Raw genomic sequence first — 24,090 nt, forward strand, 5'->3', positions numbered from 1 at the left:
AAGTGTGTATGTTTTAGTACATTTTATCAAATAATATGAACATATATACAATTATATGTAAAAACAATGGCGTTAAAATAGGCGTGCAGCCTATTTATCGTGTGCATACAGTGTGTGTGAGTCGGTGAATGTCTGTGTGTGAGAGAGTGTGATTATTGCGAACACAATGTGTAGAAAGATGGCTTGTTCACGAAAAGAATAAGCGTATAGGGGCGTGTACACCAAAAAAAAAAAAGAAAAAAAACGAGTCTATAGTGCCCCAGCTGAAATGCAGACGCACGCTCTTATGAGAGCATTGGATTGGTTGCCCTCCTTTTTTTTCCCCGCCCGTCCCTATAGCTGTGGATTATTTGGTTACTACGCACGAACGGGCAGAACAAAAAGGAAGGGATGAAAGGGACAGAGATAAAAGAATACAATAAAAACGTTTAAAAAATACACATTAAAATAAAGAACATATAAAACAACAAACGAAAGAAAATATAAGGGCTGGTATTAAAACGGTTGGAAAATGATGGGGGGGGGGATCGTATAGGTCGACAAAATTAATTGAAACATTCAGCCCGTGGAATCTAGAATAGTGTTTATTATTTTAAACCAAAAGAGAAGAATGGGACCAACATAAATATGAAAATGTTAATTAGTTAATACAAATCATGATACTTATTACGATGATTAAAATAAGTGTATAATAATAAACCTTATATCTAGAATTCATATTCTAATTTTCATAAAAATAAATTAAAACAATTTGGATTTTAGAAAATATCAGATATTAAATTATAATAGATAAGAAATCTAAAGAGGAAATTGAAAATTATGGAATCGTTAAAATAATGGATAAAATCCAATACAAATTTAAAGTGTTTGAAGTTTACGAAGAAGATGAATGTGTCTTTAAAAATGTACCCTATTAATCCCTTTATGACTAAAATGAAAAAAAAAATGATAGAGGTGCTTGATATGAACGAAGACTTAACACAATCTTTTATGTTTTTTGCATTCAACTGGCCGGGACCAACTAGTATATATATATTTATATATATATATATATATATATATATATATATATGTATATGTATATATATATATATATATGTATATATATGTATATGTATATATATATATATATATATATGTATATGTATATATATATATATATATATATATATATATATATATAAAGCTGAATATAATCTTAAAATGAAAATTTATCAGGATAATGTATAATAACATTTATAATAATAATAATATTATATATATATATTATATTTACATATTATTTATATGTTATATATTTATATATTATATGTATTATATTTTTTACATATTATTATTAATTGTAAGAATATAAAATTAATAATAATAATAATATTCATCATCATCATCATTACTATTATTATTATTATATTATTATTATTGTTGCTGTTGTTGTTGTTGTTTTAGATATAGAAATCAAAGAGAATGATGATCGAAAATAAAATTGAATAGATTACAATATTTATTCATCCATAAACCTTGCAGACAAGGAATTAATCAATAGTAGGTTCTCTACAGTGCAATAATACTACAATGCATTGTGAATTAAATCATTGGAGAAAGACACGTGAAGCTTCTTCCCCATGCACTGCAATGGATATCCAACTTGACAGGGTAATCAATCGATTTGATTGAATAATTGGAGATTAGGTCGATCTTGATGACAATTCAAATATTGGTGTGTGAAACAGTCGTTGATCATCATCTTATCCAGGCAACTTCGGATCTATTGCTATAATATATATATATATATATATATATATATATATATATATATATATATATATATATATATTACAAAGCATTTAACAATTATCAAGGTCCGGAGACCATTCAAGGATAAGGGTTAATGAGTGTACAGTAGTCAATTGGACAACATCGCAGTAATCGTTAGTAGTGGAAATTTGGTAAATTGGACCACCCAAAGGGACTGCTCATCAAAAATTTGTTTATGTTGGACTTTGAAACGACCATATTGTAGTCAGCTGGAAAACATGGAAAAGGAAGACAGTTCTAAAGGCGTGCAGTTTAAATATATATATATATATATATATATATATATATATATATATATATATGTTTGTGTGTGTGTGTGTGTGTAAAGAAAGAGAAAGAGAGACATTAAATAGAACATTAACTCTATAATAATATATACGAAATCTGAAAGAATTAAAATGTCATATTTAAGCGTACTTTACGACCGGGCTTTACCGGGTGTTCGTGCTAACTTAGATACATACTTTTTGCGGTTTTAACAAAAAAGCTACAATAATATTAGAGCTTCTCCATTTACAGTGAATATCTACAGAATGCCAACATCAATATATTACATATGAATGAGTCCTCTGCGGAATTTTCACAGGTCCCGCTAGTTAATATTATTAACTGAACAATAATAATGTCTATAATTAAAAAAAGTACGCATATATATATATATATATATATATATATATATATATATATATATATATATATACGTATATATATGTATATATACACACACACGCACAAACCCACACATATATATATATACTCTTTCTTTCTTTTTCAAATATGTTGCTACACAGTCATGAGCATGTTTCGGTCAGCTAGTTACCAGGAACTAGAGACCTCTTCAGGCGATACAGTTTATACGAAAGCAAAGTTTGCAATGAAAATATCAGGTCTACTTATGCATATATATATATATATATATATATATATATATATATATATATATGTGTGTGTGTGTGTGTGTGTGTGTGTGTGTGTGTGTGTGTATATATATAAACTTAACGTTACATAAATATATATGTATATATATATATATATATATATATATATATATAAATTGTGTATATTTAAGCAGACATATTTCATTTAAGTAAACATTGTTTAAAATAAAATGAATCGGCTTAATTATGACTTTTTACTATAGATCCAATTCAACGCAAAGCAATATAATGAAGCAAGAGATGTTTGTTATTTTTAGATATATATTCTTAATGAAAAAAACAAGTTAAACGTTCCTCAACGTTTTGCATTTATATCGATGTGTAAATTGTAAGAATAAAATACCAACGCGGTATTTACAAATATATTTTGAAAAAAATGTTTTTATTCTATTCCAGAACAAAAAAAGTTGTTGGAATGTAAAAATGTGTATAGTGTTATGGAGTGAGTGAGACGTTTTGATGTCGTATAGTCGTTTAGATATTTAAAACGAAATTATTTATGTTGCTTGTTTGTTTTCTTTAATAATTCTTGCTGTTATAATTCAAATCTGTAATTGAAATTGAATGAGTATGTCTTTGTTCTTTTATCTATTGACGGATTAGATATATTAATCATTATATATATATAATATTTACCTTGTACAAGTGAGTTAACCTATATCTAAATTTAATCATGTTCTTCTAATATCAGTTTACTTTTTAAAGGCGGCGCTTACAGAAACAACATTAACTGTATTTGAATGTACAATCAAAACATTTCCTCGGAATTTATTTGAAATTAATTTAATAGGAGATGTCCTTTTCTCTTCCCTGCAACCTCTATCTCACAGAGGAGATGTTGCGAGTTTGTCTCTGATGTATCGTTATTTTCATGGAAAGTGTTTTCATTTTCATGGAAAGCTTCAGTCTATGACCCCCCCTCGCCTAACTTTCACAAGAAACACTCGTCTAGCTGAAAACACTATCAATAATTCCCCCCACTCTTTATCTGTGTCTAAACCTAAACGTAGATTCCATAAACAAAGCTTCTTTCTTAGAACTGCACGCCTGTGGAATTGTCTTTCGTTTTCCTGCTTTCCGGTTGACTACAGTATGGTTGTCTTCAAGTCTAACGTAAATAAGTTCTTAATGAGCCGTTCCATATAAGTTAACAAATTTACCGACTTTTCATTACTAATGATTACTATATTGTCCAATTTCTACTGTACACTCTTTAATCCGTATCCTTGAGTGGCCTCTTGGCCTTGATAATGTGGTGATGCCTGTGTAAAAAAAAATTATTGTTTGAAGTGAAAAGAATTGTCATGCTGCAATGGATGAGAGAAAAATGCATTCATGAAATTGTTATTTTTATATCTCTTTTTTTTTGTTCATTGAGCATTTTCTCCGGTTGAGTTTCACCAACGTATATATGATGTCAGTTATGTCATGTGTCAGCATACATACCTGTATCGGATATGGGTTATTTTTGGGAATGTTGTGTTGTTTTTTTATGTTTGTTTTATAGTTTGTGATGTGGTTTGTATTATTGAAATTACTATTATTAGTGTATTATAGTTGTGAGTGGATAAAAGAAGATATTTGCTTATGCGAGAAGTGTCTGGTGTATATGATTGTTGCTTACTGATTCTGGAAAACAGTTGTGTGGAATTTTTCTTTTCATTTAATTAATATATGTGGAATATTGCAATGTTTTAAATTTTTCTCTGAGGTTTGTGAACTCTTCGTTCATAAAGTTTGGACTATATATTCTTCACACAGGAAGAAACTGAATTCCATGTCTGTTTTTTTTGTTTTTTTTTTAAATTTTTATTATGATGTGAGTAAAAATGTATTCAATCATTTTTGTGTGTAGTTTTGCGATAAACTTTGCAGGATAGTTTATTTTTGTATTTTATTGTAAGTTTTCTCTAGAAATGGTATTGAGCGATTGCTCTGTTTCATAGGTAATCCCCTACATCTAAGTGGCACTGTGCCTTGTTTGGTTTAAAAATGTAATAAAAACACATGGCCGTAGATAAATGTGCCTCTCTTTTTATCTATCTACACACAAACACATACGTATACACACAAACACACATATCATATATATATATATATATATATATATATATATATATATATATATATATTGTTATGTATGCATATGAATTAGTGTTTTTTTTATTAAATTTTCACCACAAACAGGCACAGTGCCACTGCGATGTAGGGTGCTGTTATCAGGGACATAAGTTGCAATGATACTATGTAGGGAGTTGAGCAGCAAGATGTCTGTTTACATTACACTTAAACTTCTGCATACAGTACATTTGGGAAAGCAGGAACCCGGAACAGAATTCCAGAGTTTAGGAGTTCTGGGAAAGAAACTATTAGAGCAGAAGGCTTTCTTACATATAGTGATCTCTAGTGCGTAGGGGTGGGACTTTGCTGCTTGTCGGGTTTTTTTTTCGGGGGTATTTACGTCGAGGGGATTGAAGGGCTTGTAGTTGGTCAGAGGATTCACCATTAAAAAAACTTGTAGAACAGGCAGGGGGATGCAACATTTCGTCGATAGGACAGTGGTTGAAGCTTGGATGACAGTTCAGGACCTATTAGGTTGGCGACTATCTGTGGAACTTTGTCCAGGAGGGAGAGAGTAGTATCAGATGCACCAGGCCAAATGTGACAACAATACTCCATACATAGGCGAATAGTGGTCTTGTAGAGGTACGTGATACTTTCAAACGTATGTAATTTTCTAGCATAGTAGACAGAGTCCACCTTCCTCACAGCAGCCTGGGCAATGCTCTCGATGTATCAGTTCCAACTCATGTTCCCTGTGAACGTTAAGCCGAAGAGTTTAAAAGAAGCACTTTCAGGTAATGTATCTTTAGTCTTAGATATTGGTTTAATTCATGAATTGAAGCAAACTACTAAAATTTACCAAAATTAAATGAAGTAAAATGTAAGCTGTTTAAATGAGTATGTTATTGGATTTATAACCAGAACGATTATATAGTCTGTCATTCCAACCAGTATTAATACATTATGTCCAATTATTTAGTTCCATTCATAGAATGCATACTAGTACCTTTCTCATGTTTTATTGATTTGCCCATATTATTATATACATAAAGAGACACATACGTATTACCAGACGTCCATATGTATGTAGGTACGGAGCACAAGTGACTATGAATATATGGTAATCAAACCATAAATATTTTATGACACATATTGTCATAAAGCATCTCTTTTTGAAATAAATACGCCTTGTCTTTGTTCGAGTATAGAATATAATTTGCATTGAATATGTGTTCCCACCAATGCATATTAAATATTTGTAAATGTTTGGACACCAGGCGGAGGTTTTTTTTTAAAGACAAACTCCAAAGGACATATTTCCATTTTCAACACACACACACACACACACACACACACACACGCACACACGCACACACACACATACACATACAAACATACACACACACATATGTATACAATCTTCATATATATATATATATATATATATATATGTATATATATATATGTGTGTGTGTATGTGTGCAGTCGCTTCATATATATTTTTATTCCTCTCATACACACACACACACATATATATATAAATATAAAAATATTATTATAAGAAAACTTGACTTGTTACTGAGCATTATCTTATAAGCATCGAAGTCACATACACACATACATATATATGTGTATATATATATATATATATGGGGGTGCACGTATATATATATATATATATATATATATATATATATATATATATATATATATAGTGGTGGGACGATTCCAATTTTTTTTCGATTCCGATACAATTACCGATTATGATACAATTACCGATTTCGATACAATTACCGATTCTGATTTTGATTTTTTTACAATCCCCTGACATGTAGATGTAGACTCGCTTTTTTAAATTATTCTTTTTTTTCAGATTACCGTAAAAAGAGACGTACTATATGCATATATTTTAAAAACCGTAAACCATACACTTTTGGAATGATCTCTAGATTGTAATTTCATTGCCAGGGTAGAATAAATAAGCATTTATCGTTTTATCTTTTGTACCAGCAATAAAAAAAATGAAGATTGAAACAAAACAAGACAAAAAAAAAATACAATGAAGGGAATCGTTTTTGGCATCGGGAAATAAGCACTATTCTTTTCGATTCCAATACCGTTGGAGGTACACTAAATTGGATATTTCTTTGAAAAACTAGCGTTCATTAATTAATTATTCTTTTTATGTTTTTTTAAAGATGATTGTTTTCATTTAACTTTTATGCTCCCTATTTATGCATAGTTTCTATATTGTGCATAATTACACATGTAATATTTAGGACGAAAACGTGTCTACAAAATGAATATATATGTATGTATGTATCTATCTATCTATCTGCCTCTCTCTTTCTCTCTCTCCTCTCTCTCTCTCTCTATATATATATATATATATATATATATATATATATATATATATATATATATATTCAAGCAGGTCTGATTGAACACGACAGAGTTATTGTTTTTTTCTGATTTTTCTAGATATCTTTTCCATTCGCATAGAAGTCTTTCTGCTGGCATGTTGCATAAAATGACGCCCAAAAGTTGCTGCTCCGCCATATTCTACTCAAGCGCATTCTATCGGTAACTAACTAAATAAATAAACTATAAAATAAGAAACTCGAAATTAAAAATAAAAACACACATTTATAACCAATAATAATTTTTAAAAAGACTATAAATACACCAAGCTTCAAAGGAAACGAAAATGATAACAACAACAATCGCTCCTGATGATAATCGGATGCACCGATAGAAAGCGCTTGAGTAGAAAATGTAGAGTTTTCGACTAAACCGAACGTTGTCTTATACTCCATCAGCCATATGATACTTTTAAAACACACCAAAATATAAACTGTAAGACATTATGTTTGGAATTTTCATTTTGTCATTTTGCAACGTGGAATACCATAAAAAACGTATATTTAGTTTGTGGTACAATTTTTGAAGCAGACAAAGTAAATAAAATACGCACCTCTCAAATAACAAATAGATTTTGAACAATTCTCAGGATTCATTTTTTTTATAGCAAATATATTAATTATAAAATCTGTACGATTATATATTCTATAACTTAGTGCCTTACTTGGCCTTTTGGTCAAGATCAAAGTGTAGTATCTGTTCTTCAGATGCTGCACTTCCATTTCTTGTTCTCTTTCAGTGGATGATAAGTCCTTCACGACTGAGACAATTTTTTTATTTTTGTACCTTTTCTCCGCGTTAAAAAACGACCCTGGTGTCTAACTCTGTCCCGTGGGGAGGCATAGTAAATAGGTATAACTTAGTGCCTTAATATTTCTTTTAAGTTAAAATATCTTATTTGAAAATGATGGCGGAATCTATTTTGCTCTAAGAGTATATGACTGAAATTGTATTTAGCCAGTTTAATCCCAATTGCTGATGATATTTACTTTAATCAATGTCCAGTTTAATAGCATTCAAAGATTGACTTTGTAATTTTGACCGGCATAAAGGTAGCATCGTCTTTGTTTTTTATCGGTTATAACTCACATATCTATCTATCTATCTATCTATCTATCTCTTTCTCGCGCTCGCTAAGATATTTCTGAGTTCTGTGCCTCTCTGTGATCATGTATGAACCGCGTTATGCTGAATTGAGTTCGAAATCTTTGTTTCATTTTTAAAAAAATAAAGTTTACTTCTGTTTTTAAACGGAAGTAAGCTTTATTCATGTTGGCTTTAGCAAATAACTAAAATACGACTAAAATATATTAAATAAATCAATTTTGAATAATATTCCTAAACACAAGAACTCAAACAATTCTCTTACTAACATCGAATGATAACATTAAGGTTGTTATAAAATATTTTTTCTTTGATGTGATATGCAAATTAGGCAGCTAATTTAGTGGAGATTTTCTTCGAATGAATAGTTTACCTAGAAATTATTGAGAAATAAAAGTGAATAGAATCGAATGAATGAATATTTTTAGTATAGTTATTAATTTGTGAAACTTTTGACCTTTTTATATTAATCAAATTGGGAACAAACAAACAGACAGAAATACGAATATATTATAATAGATATTGGGTACAATATAATAATAGTGAATAAGCTTTATAATGACACACTGCCAATAAAAAAATTAAGAGCCCTTGAAGATCTTTATAAATAAACTTTTTTTAAGGAAACATTTTAAAGCATCTTCCACTTAATGTTTCCAACACTACAACCTAAAAGGTTATGGAAAAGCTGCATTCCAAACAGTTAATTCAGAAATTTCCATTTTTATAAAATTAGGTATTTTATACTTGATAAATTTTTATAAGACTAAGCGTATAAATTACATGAAATTGTACGAAAATTACCCGGAAACATTCAACAGCCAATTTTAATGAGTTCTACCTCCACTGGTTTTGATGACTTCGAAAATTTTTTGGCCATGCTAGAATTAAGCGTCCTCATTAACATGCGGGGGATGTTACTCCAGCTTCTGAAAATGGCTTCAGCAAGAATTAAAACCAAAATATTAAGGATCTCTCTCTCTCTCTCTCTCTCTCTCTCTCTCTCTCTCTCTCTCTCTCTCTCTCTCTCTCTCTGTTGTAGCTATCGACTAATGGATGTTAAAGGTTAAAAATTAGGCTATGAATATATATTTGCTCATTAGCCGTAGGTTTAGCCACAGTATTCTTGTCAAGGTCAACTTGTTTCAATTTTGATCTATTAGTAGCTATTTCCATCCAACTTCTGAAGATGCTTCGAGGTTCATTTTTTTGTTTCATATTGTTTGCCATTTCGATAAACATCTCTCGTCATCCACCCTCATACATTTTCAATTGGGTTCAAGTCCGATGATGATGTCCCAAGATGTTGACCCCATTTTCTTGCAGAAAGGTCATATTCCGTTCTGCAGTTTCGATGGCAGTATTATCTTGTTGGAATAACCATCTATACCCACACAAACGATGGCCCACTGTCATCAACGATGCGTTTTCTCCTAACATAACCAGCCTCTGTCCGATGCTCCTGCATCACCTGAAGCTCCATCGTCCCTCTGTAAGAAAGGCACCCCATGCCCTCAGGGACCCTTCACCACTATGATGTGTGGAGATATTTTCAGAAAGCCTCTTTTCGTTATGCGAATATTGCTGGAAGCCATCAAGTTTATCTAGATTAATTTTTTTCTCATCAGAAAACAGGACTTTCTTCCACTTCTCAGCGTCCCATGTTTGATTTTCACGACTTAACCTTAAGCGGCCCATCTTGTCGCGTAGAAGCAGACGAGAAATTTGTTTACGTTTTTTATTTACCATACCCTTTTTTCGTAAGTGTCGTCTGAATGTTGCTGGATTGTAATCAGTATCTGTGATTGCCTTAATTTGACTAGAAGAAAGTCTCCTGTCTCTCACAACAACCCGTCTTATTCTACTCAATGCAGGAGAAAATTTTTGTGGCCCACCAGTGGATTCTGCTTTTCCATAATTATCACTGTTATTTAGAAAGTTACAAATCACAGTTTCACTGCGATTTACCGTATCTGCAACGCCCGGTGTGACAAACCTGTTTCATGGAAATCTAGAATTCGAGCACGCTCAACTTCGGTAAATGAGCTTGTTTTAGGCATGGTGACACCTATAAGCAGTGTCTGCTAATCTGTAAATGAACTAAAAAATACATTATGCTCCTGGACTTATAATTTTCATCAAGTTTAAAATGCCTCAAATTATAAAAATATAAATGTCTGAATTAAGTATTCGGAATGCACCTTTTACCATAACCTGTTGGGTTACTGTATTGGTAACCTTAAGTGGGTTGAGTTTAAAAATATATCCTTAAAAAGGCTTCATTAAAAGATTTTAAAAGTCTTAAATTTTTTCATAAGCAGAGTACGTAGAAAATCTGCATATAGTAAAAATATATCTAATAGTATATTAATCACTGTAACAATGTTTCATGGTAAACAACTGATGTTCCTTACAATAATATTAAGCATAGATTTTTGGAAGCAATCCAAATAATTGCAAGACATTGACTTGCAAATGAAGGTGTTGTCCAAAATAGGAAGTTTGTAAAATATAGTTTTAAAACTCGAAAAACTTCTAAGCTTCATATATATATATATATATATATATATATATATATATATATATATATATATTAATAATTATTATGTGCATAAAAGTAAGTCATCAATATACATGCATGTTTCAGAGTTTACTCTTCATCATTATAGCTAGACTTTATTGACGAGGATCGAACCTACAACCGCTCGATAAGTAGTCTGGTGTGTTACAATGCGACCCATTGTGAACTTTTATGCACGATTTTTATCGCTATAAATACAAGTTGTTGAATTTTTATTTTTTTTTTATTAGCGATTCCGTGCTAATTTCTTTTTCGTTCCCTGAGCGTTTATTATAAGAAAGGAGTTGTTTGCCCTTTGTTTACATCTTTTTCCCATCCACATTTTTTTAGGACGTATTACTTTTTTATTTTTTAATTTATTAATAATTATTATGTGCATAAAATGCTCTTTGTGTAAACAAATTGAACTTAGGTACTTTGGACAATGTCAAAACATTGTTGATTCACGGCCCGCATAGGAGCGGTTGTATAGCGCAACGGTTAGAAGCTCCGACTATCATTTGAGAGATCGGGCTTCGATCCTGGCTTGAGGTAGTTGCTTGTCTAGCCGCACTGATGAGTTGTGAAACTTCAAGCAAACTACATATCAATCCTATATATATATATATATATATATATATATATATATATATATATATATATATATATATATACAAGACTACCCTTGACTCGTTGGGTCAGTATATGTTATAGCTAGCTATGGAATAGTGAGTATACAGAATTAATGTATTAAAGTGCAGATGAGTATACAGAATTGATCTATAAACGCGTGAACTCGAAAACAAAGGTCACAATCAGTGTAAAGAGTACGCAATTTTGCGTGCATGCAAAAAATTGAACGCATGCGCGTACGAAAACAAACATGGCGACCAGTGAAAACAATTCGGAATACATTGAATAATATAGGTCTCAACATCATTGCCCTTAGATTAAATGAAAAATCTTTTATATATGAGGGGTGTAATCCGTTGAAAAAAAAAATGAAAATGAAATACAAAAAGACAAAACTACAAGCATGGGATATGCACTGTACAGCTACACCCCATTTTCTGTGTGTTAAAAGCCTTAAAAATATCAGGAAATAATAATTAACTGATTAAGTAATATGTAACGATTAGACATTTCCAAAGCAAATCTTAAAAAAAAAACATGAAAATCCCTCGCGCACACAGGTTTTGAAGTGTTTCTACATATATTTTAAAAATGTTTGGTTGTCATGAACGGCCCCACCACCAAACTTGAAAGAAATGCTAAGGATTATATGTCTGGTTTACCGCTACGTGGCCAAGAAGTGGGTGCTCATTTTACATAAAATTTTTAATGGAAATTAATCCCCGACTATGAAATGTTATATTTTTATTACTTTTTTAAAATTCATTCTTTTATGTTATCTTTAAAGGCTGTTGACACGTATTAGTCAAGAAAAAGTATATTTTGATTTCGTTTTGGGGCGTAAACTACGGGGGGTTAGGTCGTAAAAAACAAATATTTCTTTTAAATATGTAAATTGATTAAGTAGTTTTTTTACATTAGAAAAACAGTTAATTCCTTTTTTTGTTTTTCAACTTGCAATAAAAAATACGAATAAAATAATCGGAAATAAACGATTTGGGTCGCGAAAAACGATTTTTAAAAATCAAATTAATCTAAATTTCTATCGATAGCTTTAATCACGCACAAATATTTTTAAAAATATATGATTGATCAAGTAGTTTCTTTTTTACATTAGAAAAATATATTTGCTTTGTTTTTTTAATTTGAAAATGATTCCAACTTGCAATGAAAATACAATCAAAAATCGTTTTTAAAATTCGATATGTTAAAACTGTGCATGCTTCTTTATTAACTTCGAAGATGTTATTATGCGTTGATGGTTAAGTATTTCCATTTTATTAACACGGTTTCAACGATTAGGCAAACTGATCTGAATAATTTTAACGTCTTTAGCCTTTCAATTACAGAATGTATAAAATACTTTAAATTGTTAACATGCTTGTTTTGTTTTTGTTTGAAAATGATTTAAACTGCAATGTAAAACGCAAACAAAATTAGTGAAATGCCGATGTAAAATGCAAATGCAATTCACAGTTTTATTTTTATTTGCATATTTTAAACGCGAAAAAAAATGTAACCTATAATCGCACAAAATGACATTTGCTCTTGTGAAAATGCAAGTGAATGTGATTATTTTTTTTATCGATTCTATTTTTTTGTAATACTAAGTATTTTAGTTTTAACATTAACCGGATGATTATAAAAACATTGTTTATGTATTTTATTATTTTAAATTAAAAAAAAAACAGCCAAACACTTAAACAGAACTCTTTTTATTTTTCACACAAACCACTTTTTAAAAAAGATTATTTTCGGTCTTAGATGTGTAGAAAAATAAAATGTATAAATTTATTTAAAAATAAATAAAGTAAGAAAGACCATCCTGAAAATTGTTGATTTAAAAAAAGAAGGTTTTATTGAAACCGGAATGAATATTTACATCATATATTTTTCTGACTATTTACACCATATATTTTTCTGACTATTTACACCATATATTTTTTGAATGTTTACACCATATATTTTTTTCAATGTTTACACCATATATTTTTCTACCTAGAGTATATATATATATATATATATATATATATATATACATATATATATATATATAGAGAGAGAGAGAGTGATTTGTATATATATATATATATATATATATATTCAAAGTTCTCAAATATTAAAGAAACTCAATATTAAGGTGTAATACTTATTTAATTATATGTGTTACAGAGTATCATAAAAAACATCAGCACTCTCATTTTAAATCCACTGCAAAGGGAGACACTCTTAAGTAATTTATGTTAGACAGAGGTTAGACAGATCTGAACAAAAGCTGAAGAGAGTCTAACATGAATAAACTAAATCCGGCCTGATCTTCTGTAAAAGATACAAATATATAGTACAAGAATGGTTGTTTATTCCTAAATGTTACCTCAATAAAACTCCTCTGTTCATAAGAGTGATTTATAACAGAGAGAGCAGTACCATTGTATATTTTATTCATGCGTACATTATTGGCTACACATGTGTATACATGCTTTAACTGCGAGTTTATTTCACGTCCAACTTCCTCAGGTCTCTGACTATACTGTATATTTAGAAACCGGAATGAACGACTAAAAATAAGGTCTCATATAAAACATGTATGAACACATAGCCAATAATGCTTGTGTATGCACTTAGGAGGCACTATTTATCAAGGCCTGGAACCTATCAAGGATAAGAGTTAATAACTGCGTAGTAATCACTTAAAATGGGCAGAATTTGATTATTTATGAGGACGGATTAACAGAAACTTGTTTACATTAGATTTGAAGGCTACCATGTTGTATATAACCGGTAAGCATGCCAGCGGAAGAGTGTTCGAAAACCAAGCAGTTCTGGGAAAGAAGCTTTGTTCATGGAATATGCGTTTACATTTAGGTACACGTAGAGAGTGGAGATAATCATATATAGCGTTTGTAGCTAGTCCAGTATTTTTTGTGAAAATTTGGCAAGGAAGGAGCATAGATTTGAGTTAAGTTGAGCACTTTACCTAAACTGATTGGCACATATTAATTCATCGATTTGTTTTGAATATTTCCACATATTTCCACAGAAGTTAAAGGTAAACATAGGTAACTGGCTGATTACTCTAACAGCCATCGTCTGTTTCAAAACAGTCGAACAAGATAAAGGATCAAAGAAAGGTGGCATATGTACGTTAAGAAATTTCAAGTTATTTAATAGAAAAGCGTAAAATACACGAAAAGGTCAAACAAAAGCAGTTAAAATAAACAAAGTATGAAAATAGGCTTCATTATATAAGCGCAATTTGCGGACAGACATACTGCTCTAATAACTGATACATAGTAAGCAGAGGGCACGTGGGTCTAATTAACTAAACCTAGTCAGAAAAATATATGGTATAAATAGTCAGTAGAATATATGTTGTAAATAGTCAAAAAATATATGGTGTAAATAGTCAGAAAAATATATGATGTAAATTAGTCAAAAAAATATATGGTGTAAATAGTCAGAAAATATATGATGTAAATAGTAAAAAAATATATGGTGTAAATATTCAGAAAAATATATAATGTAAATACTCAAAAAAATATATGGTGTAAATATTCAGAAAAATATATGGTGTAAATAGTCAGAAAAATATATGGTGCTAATAGTCAGAAAAATATGGTGCAAATAGTCAGAAAAATATATGGTGCAAATAGTCAGAAAAATATATGGTGCTAATAGTCAGAAAAATATATGCTCTAAATAGTCAGAAATATATATTGTGTAAATAGTCAGAAAAATATATGATGTAAATAGTCTTAAAAACATATGGTGCAAATAGTCAGAAAAATATATGGTGCCAATAGTCAGAAATATATATGGTGCAAATAGTCAGAAAAATATATGGTGTAAATATTCAGAAAAATACATGGCATTAATAGTCAGAAAAATATATGGGGTAAATAACTAGAAAAATATATGGTGTAAATAGTCAGAAAGAACATAAGGTGTATATATTAAAACATATATGGTGTAAATATTTAAAATATATATGGTGTAAATAGTCACAAACATATATGGTTTAAATAGTCAAAAAATATTTGGTGTAAATAGCCTAAAAATAATGTGAAGACAAGTTCGTTGGTCTAACGTACCAAGCAAATAAACAACAAATAAATAAACAACTACTGGTTCTCTCTTTAATTATTAAACATTATCTAAGAATATAAACAATTGTAAATATTCGTTGAAAGCTCCTAAATAGGCAGCTATTTTAATTTACTTGCACTTGCGCTACATGTATATCATTAAAACCATGGTGTATATTAGTCTATTTGAAGACTAATCAGTTGCGCCATTATTTTATTATAATGTTAAAACATTATTTATCTTTAACTTTCTTACGATGAAACAAAAAGAAATCGTAAGTTAGTTCAATAAACAAGGAAAATTCATTTCTTGTGTAAATTTTAAATCGTGGACTTATATCACCTGTTTGATTGGTCTTAAGGTCAGGTTCAATGTTTAGTTTAAGATCGATCAACGATGAGGAGCGGTTTATCCCATGTGTATGGTAGGGATTTCTGCTATGAAATACTTTGGACTAAGGTAAAGTGTGATAAGATTACATGCAGGCCATAATGAACTTATATATTATATACCTTCAAAAACTACAGCCTAGCACTACTTACTATTGAGCACTGTCGAAGTAAATATTGAAAATAGATACATATAATTTTTTTGATGCATCATCATCATCATCATCATCAATTGGTGTCCTTTCTGATATAGTAATTGATTGTCATGACTCTCCATCTTTCTCCCTCGAGGCATTCATGAATTCATTGTTGCACATTCCTACCAAGCCAGGTGTACTATTTCAGACCCTATTCACGCTGTTTCTCGAATAAAGAGCTTGGTGTGTTGCCATAGCTTTATTTTCAGTTGTACAGACAGTAGGTTGCAGTTCCTTTCTGTCCAAGCAGTGCCCATACTGCCGATTGTCCTGACTATTGTAGCCAGAGGTATGTTCTGCTCAGCACAACGAGATATGAAATCATGAACTACTCTATTTGCTTTCACATTACATTAGTCACTTGTTTTCCATAATCTCACGTTACCCTGATGAAGGGGGTAAGTGTGTTCTGGACCATGCTCAAGGGTTTTCCACTGACTAACCAAAGGAAAAAAAGCGTCTTACTTTTTCTTTGATAGTAGCGCTGTCCCACTACCCATAACATAATATATATATATATATATATATATATATATATATATATATACATATATATATATATATATATATATATATATAAAGTTTATTCCATAGGTTTAATATATATAAAATCAATTATCCAATGGCAGTGTACATAGCTCAATAGGGCAACATTAGAGCTATTGTTTTGGCCCTATGTTGGCATATATGCATATAATTGTTCATCCATTATAATGATTATAATTAATTGATTCTTACACGTATATATACTCCTTCAATAATTACAAGAAACCTTCTCTGCCACAAATAGCAATGGCCAGTGACTCTTTATCTGAAAGTACATCTTTCAAACTGCTTGGCCTAACGTTCACAGGAAACATGGGTTGGAACAATTACATTGAAAGCGTTGCCAGGGCTGCTGCGAAGAAGGTAGGCTCTCACTACCGTGCTAGAAAACTATTAACACCCGAAAGTATCCTGTACCTCTATAATGCCACCATTCGCCTATGTATGGAGTATTGCTGTGACATTTGGGCTGGTGCATCTAATATATATATATATATATATATATATATATATATATATAAATATATATATTTATAAATATATATATATGTTATATAAATATATATATTTATAAATATATATATATGTTATATATATATTTATTTATTTATAAATATATATATATGTTATATATATATATATATATATATATATATATATATATATATATATATATATAATTTCCTGGGTATCCAATTCGCTCACACATTATATTTCAATTTATGCAGAATGCGTACGTATTATTATAGAATCAATCTTCTATTGATTATTAAATATTACGAGGAATAATTTGTTCAGTGTATTAATTCGAAAAAACAAACAAACAAAGAATTAAAATAATAATAATAATAATAATAATAATAATAATAATAATAATAATAATAATACGTGTCATCAAATTACGTCTGTGTTTGTTTACAATATACATTCAGCTGATATTTGGGTTTGACGATTTCTGCAAAACTCACTTCTGATTAATGGTAAATTTTAAAATATGCAAACAAAGATATGGAATGCGACGATTTTAAATGATATCTCTTCTTTTAGCCTAAATTAACTCATGAATATGAAAAAAAATGGTGAAGTAAACACGAGCTTGAACAGGGGATCATTCGATCTGCAGGCGAATGTTCTACCACTGAGCTACAACTTCAGATTGCAATAGTTCTTTTTAAGGAGAAATGATTTGCTGAGAAGTTAATCTCCCTTCATTTGCTGAGATTTATCTCCCTTGGCCGGTGTAACTTAAAATATTACTCTGTATAAATTCTTTTTTGATCTATAAGAAAGAAAGACTATTTTTAGTATCAGATTTTTTCGATTTTCGATACTTATCGGACTAATTTCTGCACAAAACATATCTAAGAACACTGCCAGACATAAAAATAAGCTTTGTGTGAAATTCGCAAAAGAGAGTCTCAGGCATTTCGGAGCCTATGAGGAAGGAACTCACACACATATAAAGTGACTTTTATATAAATAAATCCCCCCCCTCTCTCTCTCTCTATCTCTCTCTCTATCTCTCTCTCTCTCTCTCTCTCTCTCTCTCTCTCTATATATATATATATATATATATATATATACATAGACATAGAGAGAGAGAGGGAGAGAAAGAGGGGAAACGAAAAAGATAGATAGATAGATTACCCAACGTAATCTCATTTCCAGCTAGTATACAACAAAGGACAAAAATCATTAAATGTCTTATTACCCTTTAATGGACTGGCTAAGAAGCTAGGTGGGCTATGATCAAGAGATCCGTGCCAACACACAATTCTGACGGATTTGTTCGTGCCCTTATCTCGACGTGGACGGGGGTTTGGCGTCTCCATCTGTAATAGGCGAGAGAAAAAATATCCGTCTAGAGGGCGAGGGATGTTCGTTGCTTTCGTCCCGTTCTGCATAGCCCCTTTAATTTCAATTCCTTGTGTACTAGGCGGAGAGAAACCTGAAAAAAAAATTAAAACTGTTTATACATAAATATTTAGGGCAACGTAAAAAAGAATAACTATTAAACTATGCAAAGTATTGAAAATTAAAATAGATATATTAAAATATTAAATGCCGAAAATTAAAATAGATATTCTCACATGTAAAGTACTTAAATGAAAGAGCTACGGTAATATATATAAAATGCTAAGACAATGTCAGTATGATAACATATAAAATACTGGAATAAAATAAATATATAAAATACTAAGATATATATATATATATATATATATATATATATATATATATATATATATATATATATATATATATATATATAGAAAGAGAGGGAGAGAGAATAAATGACAAAAAGTTATATTCCAAAATTCATGGTGTTGACCATGCTATAATGTATTCCTTTAATTCAGTTGACTTATACAATTCTTGAGCTACAATGCGTTGAACTTCTTATATAAGTCAACTGAATTAAAGGAATACATTATAAGATAGTCAACATCATGAATTTTGGAATATAACCTTTTGTCATTTTTTCTCTATATTGCTCTGTAATTACATTGAGCTTCTTAAATAAGGATTGATATATAATAAGAAAATATATTTCTACAGAAATATATATCTATACTCCTATAAATTCGTTTTTTTATGTGTATTGATATTCATATTAAAACCCTCTTTTCTATCTATTTAAAATGAAAATACAATTTTCTTATATGTGGGTTGTGGAAATGCATTCACTAGCAAAAGATCTAGCTTATTTGCATATTCTTTTAAACATTCATTTTTATTAATTCCCTATTAGTTTTTTTTCGGTTTTCTTATGGTATGATCATCTTTAGTTAACTATTACGTGTAATTATATTCATGCAGATATTCTACATGATTTATACTTGCATAATATTTGTGTAAAATCTTTACAGTAAACAAAAAATTGTTTCTGTATATATTTATGCATACGTATATATTTTTGTTTAATCTATTAGTCTATCTATCTATATATCTATAAAAGTGAACGTGTCTGTGTGTGTGTCAGTGTGTACATTTCCCTACGCAATAACTCTGTTAATTTTCAGTCTACAGACTCGAAATTTGATATACAGAGTATTGAGGTTCGACGATTTGACCTTTGAGAACTCTACCAAACTCCTCCGAAAATTTGGGGTCTAAACACTTGATATTTTAGATATAGGTTCATTGGATATGGATCTAACTTAATAACTTGATTTGAGCCCAAAACAATAAATGTTAAGGGGTCATAATAGGGGTCAAATTTAAAAAATTGACTGTTTTTTTTTTTTTTGCTCAGCATACTTCAAACACCCGGGAATCGCCGGGCACCCATGCTAGTATATATATATATATATATATATATATATATATATATATATATATATATATATATATATATATATATATATATATATATTACTGCAAATAAAATGCATATGCAAATAAATACGTATGCAAATAAAATGCATATGCTCATATGCATAAATACTAAAATAAAAAGGCTACCTTGTTTTGAAATGCCAATATTCAATAGATTTATTAAAATATAAAATGCTGAAAATAATGAAAGGTGTGCTCACATATAAAATATTGAAATACACTAAATATCATAATATATACTAAGATAACGTACATATGGTAATATATAATATACTGAACACAAAACATGTTATGCTCATATATATGATAAACAATATATAGATAAAACTAGGCTAATATAAAAAAATACTAAAATTAAATTAGACATACGCATATATCAAATACTGATGAGTAAAAAGGCTATATTAATTCATAAGATACTGAAAATTAGAAAATACATGTCATATAAACACATAAACATAAATAGATATGCTAACATATAAAATACTAAAAATGAATATTTTGAATACAATGTACTGAAAATAAAATAAAATTGATATAGCATAACAAATTGAAAGATAGACATACTAGAATATGAGATGTTGAAAATAAAAATCGACTCCCCAAAATATTAAAAAATGTAAATAAAAATAGAGACATATAATATCAAATACTAAGAAAAAAATAAACTAAAATACAAAATACAGAGAATGAAAATCGATATGTATCAAATATGTAAAAAAAAAAAAGAAAAATGAAAATAAAAATGACATATATTTACTAAAATATGAATTACTAAGAATAATATACATGTTAAAAAATGAATTACTGTAAATAAAAAGATATATTTAAAAAATCAGGGTATATTATAAGACACTGAAAATGAAAATAGATTGATGGAAACGTAAAAAAAAATCTTTACATAACAGCAAAGTATAAAATATAGGAAATAAAACTAATGCACATCAAAATATAAACTAATGATAAAAAACGCGGATAATAAAAGATATATAATAAAATACAGACAATAGGAGCATATATATATATATATATATATATATATATATAGTAAATAAAAATACAGAAAAGATGTAAACATTCGAAGGAAATACAGAAAAAAAATACTGTAATGAAAATAATGAAAATACAATATATAACTTACAATATGAAACAGAAAATTAAAACTGACGTATTAAAAAGTAAAATACCGAAAATATAAAAAAGGAAAAGTACACAGAATAATGATATACACTAAACAAGCTGAAGTTGAAAATAGCGATACGGATATACTTAAAAAGAAAATATTTAAGTAAAGATAGATATGCTAAGATATAAAGTACAAGAAAAAAAAAACAACAACAACAAATACGCTACCCTAAAAATCTAAATTATGACAAATAGTTGTATTAAAATGCAAGATATATTAGACAATTTAAACATGATATTGTAATACTAAAATATGAAATAACTGGAATAGATATACAAAAGAAAACAGAATATGGGATCTGGCTGATTTTATAAACTTTTTTTGGCGGACCAATGAGAATTCTTTAAACTCATATACATATGCACACACTTACGCACACTTATGTATCTCTCTCTTCCCTCCCTCTCTCCCTCTCTCTCTCTCTCTCTCTCTCTCTATATATATATATATATATATATATATATATATATATATATATATATATATATCTTTACGGTTTACAGTATAATCTGTCCCGTGGCAGTCGTCTGCACCGACAAAAAAGATTAGCAGTAATACCAAAAAGTGGGGATGGCTCTACACAAAGCCTTCTCCACTATAAGCAAATCATCTGTGCGGATTTCTGGGCAACTTAGTTGTTGTGGCAGAACCTCATACGTCGAAATCGACGGTAGAGCCCATCATATATATATATATATATATATATATATATATATATATATATATATATATATATATATATAAATTTAATAATTATTATAGTAAATAATTATATATATATGCATGTATATATATACATAGAGTGAGATGCATATATATACATATATATATATATATATATATATATACAAATATGCGTATATATATGTATATATATACGCATTTATTTATATATATATATATACAAATATGCGTATATATACATGTATGTAAGTATATGTATATATATATGCGTATATATATATATATATATATATATATATATATATATATGCATATTTTGCTAGAGTTCAAGCATGTTACACTCAAGCCTGATTCTATCTTCAGTATATCTAATTTATTAATAAGCATCTGTTTATTTTCCATTTTTCCATTGTGCTGTTTTTTTTATTAATATATTTTCACACACACACATGTGTGTGTGTACGTGTGTGTTTGTGTGTGTGTGTGTGACTCTGTTAGTATATATACGTGTAAATTTAAGGCGTATTAGAAGCCAATATAAAGAGGCCTCTTCGATTTTCCTAAGATGTCTTCACATTCAATAGATACATAAATAAATATAAAACAATAATATTGCGAATTATTTAGAAAAGTATTTACACAGGATCGAAAGGTTTACCACTACTTGACTACTTATGACGTCTACTGTAGGAAAACACGTATAATTTAAACCTAGCATAGTATTGATTGTAAACCTTGTTATAAATGCGAAGTTAATTGTTGGAGTATATGTTTTTGAAAGACATGGTTCCATGAACAAAGCTTCTTTCTTAGAACTGCACGCCTGTGGAACTCTGTTCCGTCTGCCTGCTTCCCACCGGACTACAACTTGGATGTCTTCAAGTCCAACGTTAACAAATTCCTAATGAACCGCCCCCTTAAGTAAACACTTCATCAAATCTCCACACTAACGTAATGTACTTGCAATAACCCTTATCTCTGAGTGGCTTCCGGGCCTTGATAAATGGTGACCACTGTGTAAAAAAAAAACAAAAAAAACGTTAATGCAGTATGAAAAAACTGCGATGCAAGACACACTGCAAATCAGATCGATGAAAGGAATACTTTTAAAAGATATGTTGTATTAATTGCATTCGTACATATAACGAGTTGTCTGAAAATCTACACGAAATGTAATGTATGTAACGATTACGCCTTTACGATTTATAGCGTTATAAAGCACACATGATTTAAATATTGAACATTGTGAAACAACAAACTTTACGACTGTCTAAAGATTATATTATTTAGGCAAGGCACAAGGTTGGGTGTGGTTTTGAATAAAATACATCGTACCCGGAATACCTCACCCCGACTTACAAATACAATGTCTCAAGAGCACGTTAGCATTCCCCATTAAGAGCGCCTCAGAAATTCTGCTATAAATTAAGTCCTCTCCAAAGAAAAGTCTATGAAGCAGAATTTCTCGAGACTAAATAGGGTTGTAACGCAGCCCAACGGCGACACAGTATTTCTGGGGATGATATTGAGGACGTGTACCTTATTGTAGTTTCGGAATCCGAAAAAAAAAAAAATGCATATTTTTCGATGCCAAAAATGATTCTTTTAATTAATTCTTAATGTTTTTTTGTTGAAAACTTTACATTCCATTGCTAACAAGAATGATAACATCATAAACGTTTATTTATTTTAAACTCATCCCACAATTATATTTCCGGAAATATAGGCATATCTTACATAAACATATTTTTATAGTAGGCCGAAAATAAAAATTAATAGACAACTTTTTAGCAAAATATTCAGATATTTTAAACGAATCGAAATCGGTCATGGTATCGGAATCTTGAATCTTGAATTTAAAACGGAATCGGTAATTGTATCGAAATCTGGAAAAAATATCAAAAAACGTTCAATAACTCAGATTTTATAAAAGCAATAAATAATTTCTGTAACTTATCTTAACAAATTTCTTCATATTCAAATACAGCATATCAGATACGCCATTTTTCAAAGATAAATCACTAAGTAATGATGAATAACAGTGCCGAATACGTTTATTAGAGCCTAAAATAATGTCGATAGTCCTTGCTATTAATCCGATAAAATTCCCCTTTTTGCTGCCTCTCTC

The 24,090-nt window shown here is 29.5% G+C and overlaps 1 protein-coding gene across 3 annotated transcripts in view; it reads right to left on the bottom strand.

The window, feature by feature from the left end:
- Positions 1–24,090, bottom strand: part of LOC145268352 (uncharacterized) — a 388,759-nt gene that overhangs the window by 315,578 nt on the left and 49,091 nt on the right. For all 3 annotated transcript variants that reach the window (XR_013864883.1, XR_013864882.1, XM_080123873.1), the window contains one exon: positions 18,465–18,701. Coding sequence is in view for 1 of the 3 variants with exons in the window: in XM_080123873.1 (XP_079979999.1) it covers positions 18,465–18,701 (237 nt within the window). In the remaining 2 variants the exon portion in view is untranslated. The remainder of the gene's footprint in view (positions 1–18,464; positions 18,702–24,090) is intronic.

This window comes from Euprymna scolopes, chromosome 43 (genome assembly GCF_053919585.1).
Source record: "Euprymna scolopes isolate OS-2025 chromosome 43, ASM5391958v1, whole genome shotgun sequence".
Classification (NCBI taxonomy): Eukaryota; Metazoa; Mollusca; class Cephalopoda; order Sepiida; family Sepiolidae; genus Euprymna; species Euprymna scolopes.